Here is an 18,546-nt window from a genome sequence, read left to right as displayed (position 1 = left end):
TAGAAAACCATAAAATAGATGGGTTTGCCTTTCTGAGGACATATATAGCAAAGGCACTGTTTTTAAATTAATATTCTTAATCATTTATCTTTGAACACAGGTATATTTCCAAGGTGGCAATCTGAATCATTTGCAAGGGCCCGCTCTCTCCACGGGCCCCTCCACCCCAGGGGCCCCAGTGTAATAGAACTGTCTATATAAACGTACGCCCCTGCATTATACATAGGTTACATTATAGGCCTGTTGCCTGCATAACGAGATACTGTTGACACTGTATCCAATGTAGTGGCGCACTCTAGTGGAGGCTGTACAGGTTGCAGGGGTTGAGAGGATATTCTCACAAGAGCAGATTTCAACACGACTCAGGCTTTACTGTAAACTGACTAATTTTTACTCATGTTGTCAGTCATAGCTGACTTGCAATGGCAACACGCTGGGGAATATGCAGTGCTGGAAAAATCAGTCATGACTTCTCGGTTGCTTTACGGACCCTGACTCCCGATGACCATGAGGTAACTTTTGACTCACACTCCTACAAAAAACGCTGCATAGAGTGACATTGTGGACATTTGTACTGTGTTCTTTGTGAGTTAGTGACGTCACCAAGGAAGTAAGTTACTCATCATAAACTCTGCGTTTTACTATAGACTAAGAATTAATAAGTGGAATAAAGGACATAAAAAAGCACACAAATAGATATCAGCCAATGTTCCCGTTAGTAACCCAGGGGTCACCAACCTCTGGAGACTGAGAGCTACCTGAGGGATAGAGATTGATATGGAGGGCTGATAACATAAATTTGCTTGGTTTAACTTAAAAATGTAAAGGTAAAAAAAAAAGAAAAAAAAGAAAAAAGCCTATTAAATGCACACTATTCATTATTTAAGTTTAAATAATCCACAAATTACTATGAAAACAGATATATTAATACTGTATATTTAAACATGCAAGTTTAATGATTTCTCAACAATTAATGTCTCAAAGTCATACAGTATCGCATTTGTCACAGTTTTGTACAATACCAGATGTCAAGTAGGGTATTAGGAAATGGAGCTAGTTTAAGGTACAAATATGGAACTTTTGTTTCAAAATATCTCTAAATTGATACAGTAAGAATTCTTCTTTTTGTGTAAAATGTATCAATTATTGTCAGGGATTATTTATTTTTATTCACTTATTTATGTATTATTCATATTTATTTTATTTTATTTATTTATTTTTACCCAGCCAGAGAATTAAGACATTTCCGTCACAATTTAAAGATATTTTATTTTTGATTGATAATAATAATACATTTTTTATACTTCCTGTGAAGGTATCATAATCCCAATTTTGGCTAGGAGAGCTATTATGAATATTCATTCATTCATTCATTCATTTTCCACAAGAGCTTATCCTGTTAGGGGTCGCAGGGGTGCTGGAACCTATCCCAGCCAACATTGGATGAGAGGCGGGGTACACGCTGGACAGAGTCGTAGCCAGACTATCACAGGGCTGACACATAGAGACACATGCACACTCACATTCACACCCACTGGCAATTTAGAGTCATCAATTAATCTTAATCTTTAGATTGTGGGAGGAAGCCGGAGAACATGCTCCCCCACCCCAAGTTCGAACCCCCCACCCTGGGTTCAACCAACAACCCTCTTGCTGTGAGGTGACAATGCTAACCACTGTACCACTCTGTCGCTGTGAGATGTGAATATATGTTTGTATGGATATGTAAAATGTAATTCCAGATAGGAGTGTGGATTAAGTGTTAGAGGAACTTGTCATATAACGTTTGTGTGCAGCTGACAGAGAGGTCGGCCTTTAATCACGACACACTTTTGAATATGTCTCTGCATAACAGTGCCTCCCATTCAAAGAAGAGGAAGTGTGTGGTAGATGCTCCTTGCATCAACTTCCCAAAAGTGCAATTAAATCGTGTTGTGTTGCAGCATGTTCATTATGCTGGACACCACACCCACATACTTTTATAAGCATTACTGAGCAGGGAGTATATTAATGTGACCTGAAATGTATTAGGTAATAAGTATAAGTATGTTTCTAGGTTTACTGCCATACTCATTTATTATGTTGTAGTTGTGCCTGCATTTCACTCTGTTCACTTTGTCATTTATATTTTGATTTTGGTAAATGTAAATTCAATTTGAATTCATGCACATACATGCTGCATCACTAAAACTGCGTTCATCCTCAGATAGTGGCTGTCGCAGCGAGGGATCTGCTGCATGCTGAAGAATTTGCCAAAAAGCACACATCCCTCGAGCATATGGAAGTTATAATGAGTTGGCAAACGATCCAGACATCGGTGGGTTCTTCTGTCGGCATATGGCAGAATGTTTTGGTCCAAATTGAATCAACAAATTCTGCTCAGCTGAAGTGTCTTTAGACCATTTACTGTTCGTCTCTAGTAGGCTCTGCATTACATACATTCCATACTTGACTAAGTGATGCCTTACATAATGTTTATCAAACACCAATCCTTCTTATTCTCTCTCTAGATGTGGTGTACATTGGCACCATCCATCCTTACCACTCTGGCCATGAATTCAAGGGAGGTGCAGGAACTCATCACTGCAGCCCAAGACAACGGTGTCTTTTTCATGGAGGTACCGAAATATCTTCTTTCAATAAACCAAACATTTACCACATGTATCTGTTTAAACCATTCCATGTCTCCATTCAGGCCATTTGGACACGTTTCTTTCCTGCATCCCTTAAACTGAGGAGACTGCTAGGCCAGGGTGAAGTGGGCGATGTTCAGATAGTGAGGGCTGATCTCGGGGCTCCACTCACCCACATTCCTCGCTTCGCTGAGAGGAAGTTGGGAGGCGGGGCAGTGCTGGACCTGGGCATCTACTCTCTGCAGTTTATCCTCATGGTTTTTAATGGCGAGAGGCCTGAGTCCATCCACGCCACAGGGCACTGCATAGACACAGGTGACTGTCTCAAGGATGTCAATTTACCAAGAAAATCTTATCGTAAATAATAACTGATAGGCTTGTTGTGCTGCATTCTTTTAGTTTTGGATATCTTCAACCAAAAGACTTGCAGGCCCTAGGCTAAAGTTGGAGTTAGTGCACTTGGAATGTCACGTTTGTGTCAGTGTAAGCACTTTCGTAAGCCTGGGGCCAGCAACTCTCTTAGCCACAGACTAAGAACAGTGTGAAAAGCTTATTGTCTTCTTTGATGGAATACTCACAATTCTAAAACCCTGATGCCGGCTCTTTTTTAGAATCCAGAAGTCTTTTTTATAAAGGAAATTACAAGGCAGAAAAAGATTCCCGAGTTGTCAAAGCCTTACTGCATACTTTTGTCCAGGTGTTGATGTAACAGCAGTTATGGTCTTGAAGTTCTCAGGAAACAGACTTGCCATTTCCACTTGCTCAATCACCACGACGCTGAGCTGTGAAGCGGTTATCTCTGGGACCAAAGACACCATTAAGGTAACAGCACGCAGTAAGAAAAGTAGAAACATCTTCACACGGGACCAAATAACACAAGTCTTTTAATATGCTAATAATAGCTAATGTTAATGTTGACGATAGGCTATTGTTAGATTTAGCATGTTGGCATTGAGCTCCAACCCAGCCAACATATGTATGTGGGCCCCACATGGGTTATGCTGGGACTACCTGGGTATCAAGTGGGTCCGGGCCCAAAATGGGCATCTTATTTAGAGCGGTCCTAGTTGGGGTCCTAATGGGAAATGAGTGCATGGGCTCAGGATGGGCAACACAAATGGGGCCCGTGGGTATACCAAGTGGGAAAGACATGTGCAAGCACAATCAATCCCATATAAGCACAGTAGAACCTAAATAAAGCTGAAACTGTGGAACCAAAGTCAAACTTTTTTTTTTTTTGGCCGCAAAAAAAGCAGGACAGCAAAATCTCAATCGTTTGTTTTTTTTAATCTAGTTTCGTTTTCGTAAAGAGTTTTTCAGCCAGTGGAGCTGGCAGTTTGCCTTAGACTTTCAATCCTGTTGATTTATTACACAATTATTTGGAACTATAGAAAAGTGAGTTTTTCAATCCATATCTATCCAGTGTGTGTTGAAATTGGCCACTTAAGCTGTATCGTATCGCATCGTATCGTATCGTATTGCATCGTATCGTATCGTATTGTATTGTATCATTAGATGGATTGTGAATAGGATTTTACTGAGACTTGTAAATTTAATACAACATAAGAACTTTGTGGTAAAACATGGTAGACCTGGTGATACAGAAATGCTATAAGGCTTAATAGCTTAATCAACCAGTAAACACATTGACGTGATTGAATTGTTGTAATTACTAATTACTAAATCAGTACACCATCAAACCAAGTAGGCTAATACAAATTATTAACTATTCATAAATATTTATACTTTGTATGAATAGCCCTAACACTTCAGGCAATGTGAATTACATGATACTGATTTCAACATCAGATACCCAACCATATGTGGTGCCCCACATCCTTGGAGGTGAATGGGAAGGAGGTGCAGTTCCCCCTGCCAGAACCTGACATGCCACTAAACTTTAAAAACAGCACAGGTCTACGATATGAAGCTGAGGAGGTCCGCCACTGTCTGCTGAAAGGTAAGATGCTCTAATGCATACAAACAGAACAGCTGTAGTATTTAGTTATCTGTATCGATCTGATCAGTTTCATTTGGTAATATTTTCAGCAGTTTGTTATATCTGAGTATGAATGTAACCCTCAAGATTTGAATCCATTTTAATTTAGATATTATCTTGTTGTTTTACCCTCTAGGTCTGAAGGAGAGTCCAGGGATGCCGTGGGCGCACTCCAGCCTGTCAGCAGTACTTATAGATGAGGCCAGAAGACAAATGGGAGTGACATATGACCAAGACAACATCCAGTGGTGGGTTCTCTGCGACAGCTAGGGAGCAGACCTGTACCTTACAGAATGACAGAATCTGAATCAGGTTTCCTCTTAAATTCAGGTCATGTAGGTTCATCGTACATGTTATGATGAATATTGAACTATTTTATGTTTGTGTGTGAGTGTGTGAATGTGTAATGCAGTAACATTAACAATGGTTTCGGCCCAGGTGGCCCTAGTAAGTCATGACAGTGTGACAGATGACTGATTGAAATTTAGCCATCATTAATTTTATTATTTACATCTGTGATTTCCCCACTATGACATGTCAAAAGGCTGTCTCTGAAAAAAAGTATTTTTGTACACATTTCATTGAGTCTCTTGGCTGTGTCTTGAGTGAACATTTGGCTGGGTTGTAAGTTGTCATTGATTAAAATGTGTAATAAAATTTTACATTTCTTTAATTTCTGATTTCACATTTATTTAAATTTACTACTAATCAAAGGTATTGTTAAAAATTCTGTAGGCCTACTTTTGGCACTTCACTGGCCATGTTTCAAGTGTATCCATCGTCACCACCGGTTGCTTGGCAACTGTGCAGATGCTTGCTACCCCTCCGGAAGTGCGTGGCTCTGAGGAAATATGGCGCACGGAGCACTGCATATACCAGGGGTATTCATTGCTTCACTCTATTCGTTTGTAGCATTTTGTCTGTCTGTTTTCGTCACCTTTGCAGCATTTGACTCAGCAAACGCTGACAATGTATTCAGTGCGAGCCACACGGCTACTGCGCCCGTCGCTGTCGCTCGGGATCTGCGGTGAGTTTCACGTTAAGTTACTGTTAGCTAGCTACTCCATGCTAACACGTAAGAGTAGTTACAGTTATCAGTTTCTGTTCAGCTGTAATAGTCATGTTTATTTGTTCAGTTTCAGGTTACTCTCTTGCCCTTTATACGCTGTATTTCTGCCTAACTGCTTGTTTTGTTTAGCACTGCACTCTTCTTGGGTTAACGCTAAATGTGTTATGTTACCTGATTCAAAAAGTTGCCAATTTAATGACTTATTGCGTATTAGGACCATGTACTTTTTGTTTACACGTCCCTCAATACAATTTGCAAAATGCTATTGTACTACAGTGAATTTCGGCGTAGAAATTGTTCATTAAGCAGCACTTGAATCTCTTATTTTAGGCACTTTATAGCGTAAGTGTTACAGTAAAAGAATGCTAACTGTGAGAATCAGGGCGTATTGGGGCTCAGCTGGTCAGGACAGTAACGCTATGTACTTTCTAAGCGTGGATTTATTCGACTGTTCATTCGACATGGCGTTAGTTGCGGGATGTAACGTGCATATGTCACGACATTATGGTTGACGTCGCTATTGAATAGGATTTTGAGGTTTGTTGACAAAGGGTGGTATGAATTACTTTATAGCAGGGGTGAGGGAAAAGTCGATACAGCATAATATCACGATATTTTCATGTGGTAATATCGTATCCTCACACAGATACCAAGTATTAAATTTTTATTAAATAAATTATTGCTATTGAAAATATAAATTAAACTTTTGGTGGCCTAGTAGAACAATATGATCAGTTGCTTTTTCAGTATGCTAGATACATTTTGAACAGGCTAATTTTTATTATATTTAATAAAACTGTTGATGTTGACAAAGTTTTTATATGGGGACATAATTTGCCACTGATAAAAGGTAATAAATCGCAATATATTGTAATATATGTTATCTCAACATGTTTAAAATCACAATAATATGGTATTGTGACTTATGTATTGCGATAATATCGTATTGTGGGGCCTGTGGTGATTCCACCCCGACTCAGTGGTGGTTTTACCTGTGCATGGGCATTTGTTTGCATTGTGCATAACGGTGCATACTGATTAAGCCTTTGAAACCTGGGCAGATTGGCCTGGTTTCTTTTAAAAGCATGAAAAGAAGGCAATGAGCAATAAAAAAATAAATGACCCCCACCCCCCAAAAATAGGGAGAAATTAGTGAAAAGAGAAAATTATAACAAGAAAATTAGGGGGCGGGGGGAGGATGAAAAGAAAGTTAAAAACACACAAACATGTCAATGACCCGGAAAGAGTGCTTCAAAATTATAATAATTCTGTAACATAATTGTAAAATATAATAATGAAAATAATAATCATAAAGTTTTTCCTAGCTTTTTCTTTTTTCCTTTTTTAAAATCTAAATCTATTTTTAACTTCTTTTTTAAAAAATAATTTTCTATTTATTTATTTTTTGCAATTTGTATGACATTTGTTACCAAGCTGCTTATTTCTCTCATGTTTTTGAAAGAAATCACACCAATTCGTTCAGGTTTCAAAGGTTGAAATACTTGCGAAAGGCCTCTGAAAGCAGCACAAGAAAAGTAATGTCGCTTCAGGCTTTAAAGGGTTAAACAGCTTTCAGCAGCCTCCTGGAAACAACTGGGTATGATGTCACTCTCAGTTTCATAAATGTGTATTACCAACATGTTACATACTTATGCTAAGAATTTGCACTATGTGTTTTGTCATTGTGAACAACTGAGCTGGGATAATGATGAAAATGTAACAGAGCAGCAACAAATGCAAACCAAAAAATAAAAACTCGGAATAAAAACGACCAGAGCATATAATGTAAAGTATTAACAACATAATACTATTAATGTAGTGCTGATGATTGACTGCCCTTTCTGACCTCTTGCTGTCTACCTGAAGGTCCTCTAATAGACATAATTTGAAAGGTTGCTACGATGTGGCAAATTTAGCCCTGCTTTATACTGATGATTCATGACATTTAAAATTAGATCAATGCTGCTTTGTTACTATATTTGGTAGACTCGATGTATTATAAAGACAGCTGTCGCTCTTGTGTTCACTGACCAAAGAGCTTGGTGCTGCTTTTTATCCACGCAAAGCTCCAAGATCTCCTGTCCTTTCTTGTCATCTCAGGTACCTTTTGTATGACGTGAACCCTCCAGAGGGGTTCAATCTGCGGAGAGATGTCTACATCCGCATGGCCTCCCTGGTGAAGACTTTGAGTAAGGAGGGGGATGACTGGGTGTTGGTGTTGCCCCCATGGGGTCGCCTCTACCACTGGCAGAGCTCCAACATCCACCAGATTCGCATCCCGTGGGGAGAGTTCTTCAGCCTCACTAGCTTGCAGGCCAATGTACCTGTCATTGAGTATGAGGAATTCATTGCTGGTGAGCTTTTAATTTTGCTGATCCAGACTAGAGTTACATTTCAAACCTCATTATCTGTATACGGGTTCTAATTAAAAGTTTTTTTAAAGCTCTTTGTGCTGTGATATTTCATTTATCATAAATACTAATGGTTCTTTTCCCTGTGCATAGTCACCACTTTTTAATCAGCTATTAAACAGACTGCTCCTTAGCTCATTTTAAGCGTGTTAAAGCCAAACCTAATGAATGTGTTTTGTTCCTCCCTTGGTTCTAGAGAATGGAGGTCCATTCATAGACCAGGTTCTGGTGCTGCAAAACTACGCAGAGGGATGGACTGATGGGAAATGGGAGGAAAAAGTTGATGAGCGGCCATGTATTGACAAGTTGATGTACTCCAAAGATAAACAGGGCTACTACAGGTAAAGCAACACAGTGCACAGCATCCTGCTGTTTAATTCAGAGACTGTGTTTTTACCCTGTTTTGACAGGTGTAGTATTTAGTCGCTGTCACCACGCTCATGTTTTCTAAATGCCTTTTCTGTCATACCCTCCTTTGGGAAGCAGATTTTTTTTGTTGTTTATTGTTCCCACATGAAAAAGATTTATTAAGCTTAAGTGCCAAAAAAAATGAATTGTAATTATAGTTGAATAACTCAGTAGAACCACTTTAGACAGTGATGGATCACATTCACAGTATTTCTGTATTAATGATATCCATCTTTATCTTTGTGCTCACACACCTCTCTCCTCTCCATTCATCATCGGCTGTCTCATTTATCTTGTTTGTGTGTGTGTTTCCAAGGGGCTGGTTTTGGGGCTATGAGGAGACGAGAGCTCGAAATGTAACTTGCATATCCGCCCAAGGCCACGCGTCCATCATGGCCCCTGTTCTACAGAAAAACATCACAGTGACGTGAGTTTACAGAGCAACATGCTGATATAAAATCCACTGACTGCACGCATACATACACAGTGTGTGGATATTTGTCAAGTGCTAGTGTCTGGTAAAATGTATCTGTGGCGGATAAATCAATATGATTATTTTTTAATTTTGTGGCTGTAATCAGTTCTGTCGAGCTTGATGGTTGTTACTTAATGTTATCCCTGTCTTTGACTGAGTTACAGCATGAACAGCTCATTTTTACATGAATTAACCAGTAGTTTGTGGTTTTAAAGGGACAGTTGAACCCAAAATCCAAAATACATATTCTTTACTCTTACCTGTAGTTCTGTTTATCAGTTTAGATTGTTTTGCTGTGAGTTGCCAAGTGTTGGAGATATTGTCTGTAGAGATGTCTGCCTTCTTGTGAATATAATGGAACTAAATGGCACATGGCTTGTGGTGCTTAAAGCGCCAAAAAATAAATTTGAAAAATGCAAATTAAATTCATGACCCAGTTACTCAGACCTTGTTGTGAGTAGTTTCATGTGGGAACGTTTTTTCTTTGTGCAGAACTACACCTGGGAAGTGTATTACCGCGCAGAGGGAAGTGTGCATCTTCTGCTAGCTCACCTAGCACCACTGAGCTAGCTAATGTTACAGCTCAGCCGAGGAGGACTCCATTAATGTTTACATCCTGCACTGTCCGAAGCCTCTCTTCCCTAAGATGTGCGCTTCCTTCTGCGTGGTGATACAGGTGACAGGTGTAGAAAGGGTAGAAAGAAAATAGTTCCTGATTTTGGCATGAACTGCCCCTTTAACTAGCACCACAATTTAGGGGAAGTGACCAGAGTTAAATTTCATATGGAGCTTTTAACCATTACTAATGCCATTTTGCACATTAGATGGCAGGTGTAGCAAATTGATGAAGATTAGATGAGTAAACAAACTACCAAGAGAACACTGTCTAGACACAAAATAGATCTTATGTATCCAAACTTGTCAGTCTCTTATTAAAACAGCCTCACTGTAAGCATAAATCCTCTTTAAGACGATGGAGTTGCTGATTCATCTCTTTGTGAATACCTGACAGATAATCCGACTCCATTGTTATCTAAACGTGGTATTACTTACAGATTGCTCTCTTAGATCTTGGAACGCTGACATGGATAAACTTGTTGTACTGGCCATTTTGCAGATCCGTTATGCTTGACCGAGCAGAGACACTCCTCCATGATCACTATGCTGGGAAGGATTACTGGGATGTGAGTCAAGTAAAAGGCTAATATCACACCTTTTTTTGTAATGCTGGTATAGGGTATTAGATCACCTGTTTTTTCCTTCATATATTTTTCCGTAACCTGATTTGTGAGTCTCTGCAATTATCTGTGCTTCAAATAGACCCGCCGCAGCATGGTTTTTGCCAAGCACCTGAGACTCATCGGAGATGACTTCAGAGCAAAGTACCTAAACTCTACAGATGACAGAGACCATACCATTTACAGTGAGGACTGGACACGCATGAAAGTGAGTCAGCGTGTCTGATTGTGGTGTGATTATGTGATTGTGCAGGTGGAATTTAGTGTTTACCTGCGTCACTGAAGTCCAGGTTCATAGGTATTTGAGAGCATTTTGAATGTTAGAGCTAATCGTGTCATCAGATAAGATAAGTCAAGCACACTCTTATTGCTGGACACTTGTTTACTGTCAAATTTCATTGTGGTTGGGGCGGTTGGGTAGAGCGGGCATGCCATGTGCAAAGGTAATGTCCTTGTCGCAGTGGCTGTGGGTTCTATTCCAACCTGCAGCCCCCCACTGCAGCCTTTTTATGATCAAGTTGTTCACAATAATAATCTTTATTCCCTCTTTAGGCCAAGCTGGGCTCAGCTAAAGGTGGTCCATATCTGGGAGTCCACCTGCGCAGGAAGGACTTTATCTGGGGTCACCGTGAGGATGTACCCAGCCTTAAGGGTGCAGTGAAGAAGATCCGCAGCTTGATGAAGAAGCACAAACTGGACAATGTGTTTATTGCCACTGATGCAGATGAGGAAGGTAATGACATACTGGCACAGTCAGAGATGATTTACAATTAATTGTACATTTAAATGACCTAAAGGCATGAAGAAATTTCATTTGTATAATTGGCATGAGTGCTTCAGTATTCTGCAGCTTGATGAAATAGTGTTATGAAGGTTTATACAACCATCTGTCATTTGAAAGGCCAATATATATTTTGAGATGAAACCATTTCAAATGTCATTGACACAGTAGCATAAGAAGTCAGCAAATTATAATGAATATATGGTAATGCAGAAATAAGTCATAGAAATATTATAAGTAAGCAGTAGTTGTGTGCCAATAAAATCATTGTCACTATAAATGCTTTTAAAATCTGTAGAACTGAAGGAGCTGAAAAGGTTGCTGCCAGACATGGTGCGGTATGAGCCGTCCACAGAGGACCTGGAGCTGTTTAAAGATGGAGGAGTGGCCATCATTGACCAGTGGATATGTGCCCATGCAAGGTAAATTACTTTTCATGGTATGAGTTCATTACATGATGATTAGCATAAAAGTTTATCAGTCACGGCACGGCGGTGCAGTAGTTAGCATTGTGGCCTCACAGCAAGAGGGTTCCTGGTCTGAACCCGGGGTGGAGGGTTTGAATCCTGCGGCGAGGGTACTCCAGCTTCCTCCCACAGTCCAAAGACATGCAGGTTGACTCTAAATTGTCCGTAGGTGTGATTGTGAACATGGTTATCTGTCTCTATGTGTCAGCCCTGCAATAGTCTGGCGTCCTGTCCAGGGTGTACCCCACCTCTCGCCCAGTGTCAGCTGGGATAGGCTCCAGCCCCCCCACGACCCCTAACAGGATAAGTTGTTACGGAAAATGAATGGATATTTTATATTAACTTAGTTGTCAATTCTAATTTCTTAGCTGTGTTTTCATTCATTAAAACCCAGGCCTTTTTGGAATCATCAGCTTTGTACTGCCCCCATGTGATTAAGTATGAATTCCACCTTCAGAAATTTGCTCTAAAAAAGTAAGCCACACAAGTAGTCCCCCAAACTTTTGTCTTTTGTCCAGTTCTTTGGTTTATGGCACAATATAGTGCTCTTGGGATGACGTTTTTCTGTAGGCCAATACGGAAGTTATCGTCACCCTGGTTCCCTCATCAAAAAGCCTATGGGATTTTTCCATTGGATTTTGGATTATTGCAGAAAAAAAGCTCCGTGGAGGTAAAAAGCTAACGTTAGACTACAAAAAACAAACAATACCACAATCACGTGACTTAATATCCCTTCCACAACATGGCTGTACAGACGTGTTCTGTGTTATCTGTTTCATTTAGTCACTTGTTAGCAACTGCCTTTTTTAAGATGCATAAAAGCTTTAAAATTCACAACTGGGGAATTTACGGACATATTTTATATCGTAGAACAAAACGTGAAAGTCTGTTAAGCTTGTTTTTACTGCAGACCTTATTTCAGGCACATAACCAAAACCCATTCAAAAACACAGTGAATTCAAGACAGTGGAACCAGGGGTGCTAAAATGCCAACTTACTTGTGGGTTTCATGACTTAATTAATTGATAACAGTGAGGACTTAATTAATAACAACTTGAGAAAAACTCCAAGTAAAAATAGATCTCAATGTGAAATAGTTAAGTGTTTTTTTTGTTTAGTTTTTTCCAGAAGGCATAGTATAATAATATAATGTGTAGATTTGATCATTTGCACCATTTTCAGCAAAAGTAAAAAGGTAATTAAAAATAAATAAATAAATAAATAAATAAATAAAATAGGGTAATTTTCGAGGGAGAATGCCAGTTACTTGTTTACCCCCCACATAGCAGCCATGTCACTTTCATACTTACCCGTGGAAAAAATATTTCAAGTTGAAAAACTGGTCTGACTGTACATGCTGCTCTCACTGCAGGTCATATCTCATGCATATCATGTCCTTGTGTTATTTCCCAACATGCCTCTTGCATCACTGTTTCTTTTATTTATTTATTTATTTATTTTTTTCAGAGTCTTTATAGGAACATCAGTGTCCACCTTCTCTTTCCGGATCCATGAAGAAAGGGAGATCCTGGGCTTTGACCCAAAAACTACTTACAACCGTTTCTGTGGGGACACTGAGAAAGAATGTGAACAGCCCACACACTGGAAAATAGTTTATTGATGTGACCTCTCACTTACCCAACACACACAAGTGCCAAAAGCAGTGTTAAAAGTGACATTTATTTGTATGGAATATACAAGCTATTTTAACTGTTTGATGGTGTATTTTTGACTTTACATGGTTTCAGAGTTGTGCAATCAGGTCTGTAGTGACCACTGTGACTGAGCCTTATGCTCAAGAGGCCACGACTGGGCTGCCAAACATGTGTTACTGTAATGTTCAACAAGTGAATCTGCAAATATTTTTTAAGTTGTATGTTGAATGTGGATCCCTAATGTCAGCCTGGTATTTTACATCATTTCTTATATTTATGACCAGCACCACTGGTGAGAACATGTGTCTTATAATGAGTGCAGCAGAAATTGTTGTATGGGAATATTCTCAGTTTAACATTTTGTGAAATTCAAAGATGTTGAGCATCTGAAGTTATTCTGTTTTTTAAATGTATGATTTTGTCCCCCAAAAATAGCACCACATAAGTATGGAGGAGCATTCAGAGATCATAAACATATTGTAAAGATAATGCATTTTTAATTAAAGGGACCTTGTGGAGTTTTCTTGTAAACAAATTAAGGTGTGTTTACTTTCCGTTTTGTCTTCTTTACCAAAAAGAATTGTGTGTAACCTGATTGAATGCATGTCCCTCCTCAGAAAAAAAAAATTGCAGAACTTATTTTTGAAGTACTTTGAACCCTACAATGTTTTCATTCACATTTGCTAGCTGTCTTCTTCACTGCCTTTTTATTTTAGCACATTGTTTAGTTTCTTTGTGTGTTACTGCCACTAACTGTTGATCCGTGGATTAGTGTTAAACTGGTCGCCACACTCTAAAGCACATGCATTGCATCCTTGTGCCTTTGCTCGAGAACCAAGAAAAGTGGATCTGCTCACAGGAACACCGCTCCACAGCGCTACTAGTGGTCACAAACTCCATAGGTTGCCTTTAAAAATAGGACACCAGATAGAAGCTAATGACTCCCAGCTCACAAACTGTTAAAAGAGGTGCATTTTTCCCTCTGCTTTTATTATGTATCAGTGTTTGAGTGAACAAACTTTCCCTTATTTCATATTTTTATGCAATGCCAGTATTTGTTACCTTGTATTAAATTATATTACTGATGTTGGGAAGGTAGAAACATCATAAATAACAATATCATGATGAACTCTAATGCTGCTTAATTCTTTCAAAGTTTTCTTTTTGAAACCACAGACTACATATATATACTGTACATTTGCCGTTGAGCGTAATAGTGTTATTGCTACGACCGTTGAAAGGAACTGAAATGCCAAGAAGGAGCCACTGTGTCTCATCAACACTTATCAGCTATGAAGCTATTATTTTACAACACACCCTGTATTTTTTCCCATCCCTGAAGATGCCCATTTTACTACTGGTATGGGCATTGTCTTCTGACTTTCTTTGTACAGCAGTAATTTTGGTGTTGAATAAAAGTTTTTAGCAAACTGAAAACATGGTAGAAGTTTGTTTGCTGGTGTTTATACTTTTGTATCTTTAGATCTTAATCTGAACCAGATTAAGTCAACATCTTAAGTTTAGCAATGACAATGTAATGTTACATGGTTAAAGATATACCATGCAGGATTTTGGGTTACTGTATGTAAACATGCTTACCAGCAAAAACCCATCCCCCAAATCACTTTTTTTTGGCATTTTGCCTTTCTATATTTCAGCGTTGTGTCTCTTATACCTCTGTCCTCCCAAATCAACTGTAGTTCTTGACCCAGTTCTGTTCAAAACTCTTGAAACTTCGGTGCAATCTAGTGAAACAGCCCGCGCTTCCACCAGTTTTGATCACAACCATAGTAATCAACGGAGGTCAACATAAGTAAACATTTGTAGCAGGGTGGTGGATCACATTGACTACCTGTGAACTTTTGTCCTGATCAACTATCAGTGATATCACTGCACACTCTTTTTCCTCTGATGGTTTCTTGCTTACCATCTCCATTGTTGCCTTCTACATCCTCTCTTTCCATATCATAGAATATGACACATGCTCTGATTTCATCATAGTTCGCACTTCAGGTCAAGGAAAGCCTGCTGTTTCTTGGTTCCAGCTGGGAACCAATTTTTTGGGTTCTGAACCAATTTATTTTTGGTCAAAATGCTCTAGATAGTGGTTCCCAACTGGTGGATTGTGGTCCAAAAGTGGGTGGAATGGATGGCAGAAAAAAAACACACTTTATTTTTAAGTACAGTAAATTTCCAGCACAGAGCTTTTATTTTTAAGTACCATTTTCTGCTGTAGAGTGAGTGACTAATGGACAACTACTTAACAGAGACAGCAAACTAGCTCAACGACAGCCAAATGCAAGTATGATGCTTTATGTATTGAACAATGGGACCTTGAACCAATGACTAAAGAGAGTTCTGGACACCGTGACTGGACCAGTTGGGAACCACCGCTCCACATGGTTCAAAACTAGGTGCGGGAACTGGAACAGAGAGGTATTAGATCCAGATCTCTCAAACTGAGCATTGAGCATGTCTACGTACTCTCTGAGAAGCTTAAAATAGAAGAGAGTTCTAAGGCAGTCTACATGCTATGGACCTTTACATCTACTAGATTTCAGAGCCATTTGGAAATCTCTGCCTGACTCTACATCAGTTTCTGTTTCTTCTGAGGCAGTGGTCTACACAGCATTCTGCGAAACATTAGCTCTCACATGTTTTTTCTCACAAGTTCTTATCAAGATGGAAAACCAGTAGGACTGCCTTGATGATGGAATTCTTATTGACACTTAACAATACAATGGTGTCCTATGTCCTATATTCTTGTTTTGCCCAACCCTACTGTCCATTGTTTTGTCTTTCAAGTGTTTGGCAATGGAAAGTATTTAGGTATAACCCTTTCACCAACTGGCAGATATTACTGTTATAATAGGAAGCTCAGGCTCTGAATGGAAAATACTGCCATATCATTTATCACTGTTCGTATCAGCAGTTATATTGGGCGTATTACTCACAGAGGAAAAAATGACATTAGCTTCAGCCACATCAACTTATGTAACATAAAAGATGTTTCTGGTTTTTTTTTCTGGCTGAAATCTTGACCTCTCGGCTCTAGTTTTGTGTCAATACATCAATTAAGATTGTATTTTTTATTCTTTAAATCACGTTACATATTAGTTTTCTGTCAGTATAACTTGGATTTCTTTTGTCTTCGTCCCTCTGAACATAGTCACAAGATTTGCAGTGTCTAGAGGATGACTCACCGCAGTGTTTTCACGTTTCCCTGTGGATCCCCTGACCTAACATCAATGTGATTTTTCCCCGTGGAGACCCTCCCGGACAACACCTACACACCTGGATAGTGGCGGGGATTGCCCTGCCTCCCCCAGTGCTCTCATGTACAACACAAATATCATGGTTTGTGACCTTCTAACATGTAACACAATCACAGGTTCATCTTTCTCTCCATTAATCGCTTTATGACACGGAGATATACCCTAAATAACGACATAAGTTAAAACAAGAATGTGTTATTCTTATAGAAACCTGTATTGTAGCAAATTTAAAGTAGTTATCAGCTAGGTTGAGATGTAGGTTAATTAGTAAAAAAAAAAAAAATCATTTCAAAACATGGACCTTTAAAATTATTAACACAAGTCACTTTGAATTAGCTTGAAATGGTTTGATGTAATATTATATAAATGTATTTAAAAGGGTCCTTCCGGTCACCTTTCATAATTGCTGCAACCTACATGTAGCCTACAGTTAATTGTTCCCAGCAGTCACGCACTCCTTTGTTTAGGGCAGTGCACGTTACAGTGAGTGTACACGCCCTTCCTCACAGATTTACCTTGCCACACAGGTGGAGCTTCTCACATTAGCACAAGGCAGGGACACGGAGAAGTGAAAATTATTGTTAAATTTACCGTTTCCGCGACGTCATTTTTTATTTCAGCTGTGAATTTCCTGTTTTTCTGCCATAACCGACTGATGGAAAGGGCATCCTGCTAGGGGTGACCTAGCGCCATGTCCTTCGTAAGCCTGCGAGCAACTGTTAGATAATTTGACCAATTAAAGGGGACAACGGTAACAGGTATGTCCCATGGTTCATTATTACTTCTGTCTGTCATTGTGTAAGTTTGTGACAAGCTTTCATGTGTCGCCATGTTTAGTTAATGTCAGTATTAGCTTGACAAAAATAACTACCTAAATGTAAAACTTAGGTGTTATGCCTGTATATAGCTAATGCAGCAGTAACGTTAAGTCTTTAGCTGTAATATACAGGGCTGTCCCAAGACTTTTGGGGGCCCTTAACAGGATTTGGTTTGGGCCCCCCCCTCCTCCTCATAACATGCTAACATGGCACTGAGTGTGTGTATTAAAAAAACTAGTTCAAGGACACATAATGTACAAATAAGTATGTAAAGACTTACAGTAAATATACAGTATTTTTTTGTGTTTGTTTTCCCCGTACCCTACAAAAAACATTGATAATTATTATTATTTTAATAATATTATGATTATTTTAATTAATGTATGTCTTGCTTTAAGACAAATATTCGTAATTAATTTAATATGTTCGAATAAGTCTAGAATTAATTATTGTACAACTTTTCCTATGTAATTGACTGTTATTAATATATGGTGAAGGGGTGGGAATAAATAAGTTTGTAATTTCTCCCACTCCTTTTTGGAGATGTAAATCAAATCAGTATGTTGTTTTCAGTTTTTAGGCTTTCTTTACTCACCTGTTTTTTGTCTGTCTACCAATGTGTGACTATTTTGTTTATTTGCTACTTAGATGTTCGAAATAAACTGCTACTGACTAACTAACTAAAAATGCAACTTACTGATTTTGTTTTTACCACAAAATCTGTGTGAGGAGTGTTTGTTTTGTAAAGGATAGTCAATTACATACTTAGCCTACCTTAATTGTCCATCTCACCTGGCTTTGGGAGTTCAATTTTTATCTTGTTCACGCCTTCAAAATCTTTTCGAGACCATATTGCTCAATGGGTAAGGCCGGTTCTGGCTGTATCTAAAATGTCAGACTACTGTAAAAGACTAAAAGTTCCCTGTTAAGTAACACAGTTGACAAATTAATCTCACCACAAGGCCCACACAGTTGCTGTGGAGCTTTCACCGTTTTCCTCAGCAGATGGAGTTGACCAGTTGTCATAGAAACATTAATTCTTGTGAGCACTTTAAGGACTGATTTTCCACATTGGCTTGAAAAAAGAAACTTTGAACTGCAACTGTATTTAGCCTTTACATAATATAATTGAACCATGCTGACACACAGCAGGTATATGTGTGGTTAATTGAATGAATGGAATTACATATAATGTGTTCTCATTTTAGCTTCCTCTACAGATGGCCTTCTTCCGGCAACTGAAACTTCTTCTCTGGAAGAATGGGCTGGCGGTCATCAGACAGCCAGTTAGTGACTTTCATTTGCAGTGGGAGCTAT

The 18,546-nt window shown here is 38.9% G+C and overlaps 2 protein-coding genes and 1 pseudogene across 3 annotated transcripts in view; all 3 read left to right on the top strand.

The window, feature by feature from the left end:
• The first annotated feature begins 309 nt into the window (after nt 1-309).
• On the top strand, nt 310-5,283 carry LOC117250992 (trans-1,2-dihydrobenzene-1,2-diol dehydrogenase-like; annotated as a pseudogene). Its single transcript, XR_013493270.1, has 7 exons — nt 310-512; nt 2,207-2,317; nt 2,511-2,618; nt 2,696-2,948; nt 3,331-3,455; nt 4,443-4,593; nt 4,769-5,283. The product of XR_013493270.1 is annotated as a trans-1,2-dihydrobenzene-1,2-diol dehydrogenase-like (transcript).
• A 175-nt stretch (nt 5,284-5,458) lies between these two features.
• pofut2 (protein O-fucosyltransferase 2) lies at nt 5,459-14,573 on the top strand. The gene is made up of 9 exons (XM_033614120.2): nt 5,459-5,659; nt 7,802-8,055; nt 8,309-8,453; nt 8,837-8,947; nt 10,113-10,179; nt 10,316-10,441; nt 10,786-10,966; nt 11,313-11,436; nt 12,949-14,573. The coding sequence occupies exons 1-9, from the start codon at nt 5,484-5,486 to the stop codon at nt 13,100-13,102; spliced, it is 1,338 nt and encodes a 445-aa protein (XP_033470011.2). The 5' UTR covers nt 5,459-5,483; the 3' UTR covers nt 13,103-14,573.
• Nucleotides 14,574-16,948: 2,375 nt separating this feature from the next.
• abca12 (ATP-binding cassette, sub-family A (ABC1), member 12) overlaps nt 16,949-18,546 on the top strand; it is an 89,737-nt gene continuing 88,139 nt past the window's right edge. The window contains exons 1-2 of the mRNA XM_033617409.2: nt 16,949-17,169; nt 18,438-18,515. Of these exons, the coding sequence (XP_033473300.2) occupies nt 18,450-18,515 (66 nt within the window). The 5' untranslated portion in view covers nt 16,949-17,169; nt 18,438-18,449. The remainder of the gene's footprint in view (nt 17,170-18,437; nt 18,516-18,546) is intronic.

The sequence above is a fragment of the Epinephelus lanceolatus genome, chromosome 14 (assembly GCF_041903045.1).
Source record: "Epinephelus lanceolatus isolate andai-2023 chromosome 14, ASM4190304v1, whole genome shotgun sequence".
Taxonomy (NCBI): domain Eukaryota; kingdom Metazoa; phylum Chordata; class Actinopteri; order Perciformes; family Serranidae; genus Epinephelus; species Epinephelus lanceolatus.
Note: the sequence above shows the minus strand (reverse complement) of the source record. Positions and strands in the feature narration are given on the sequence as shown.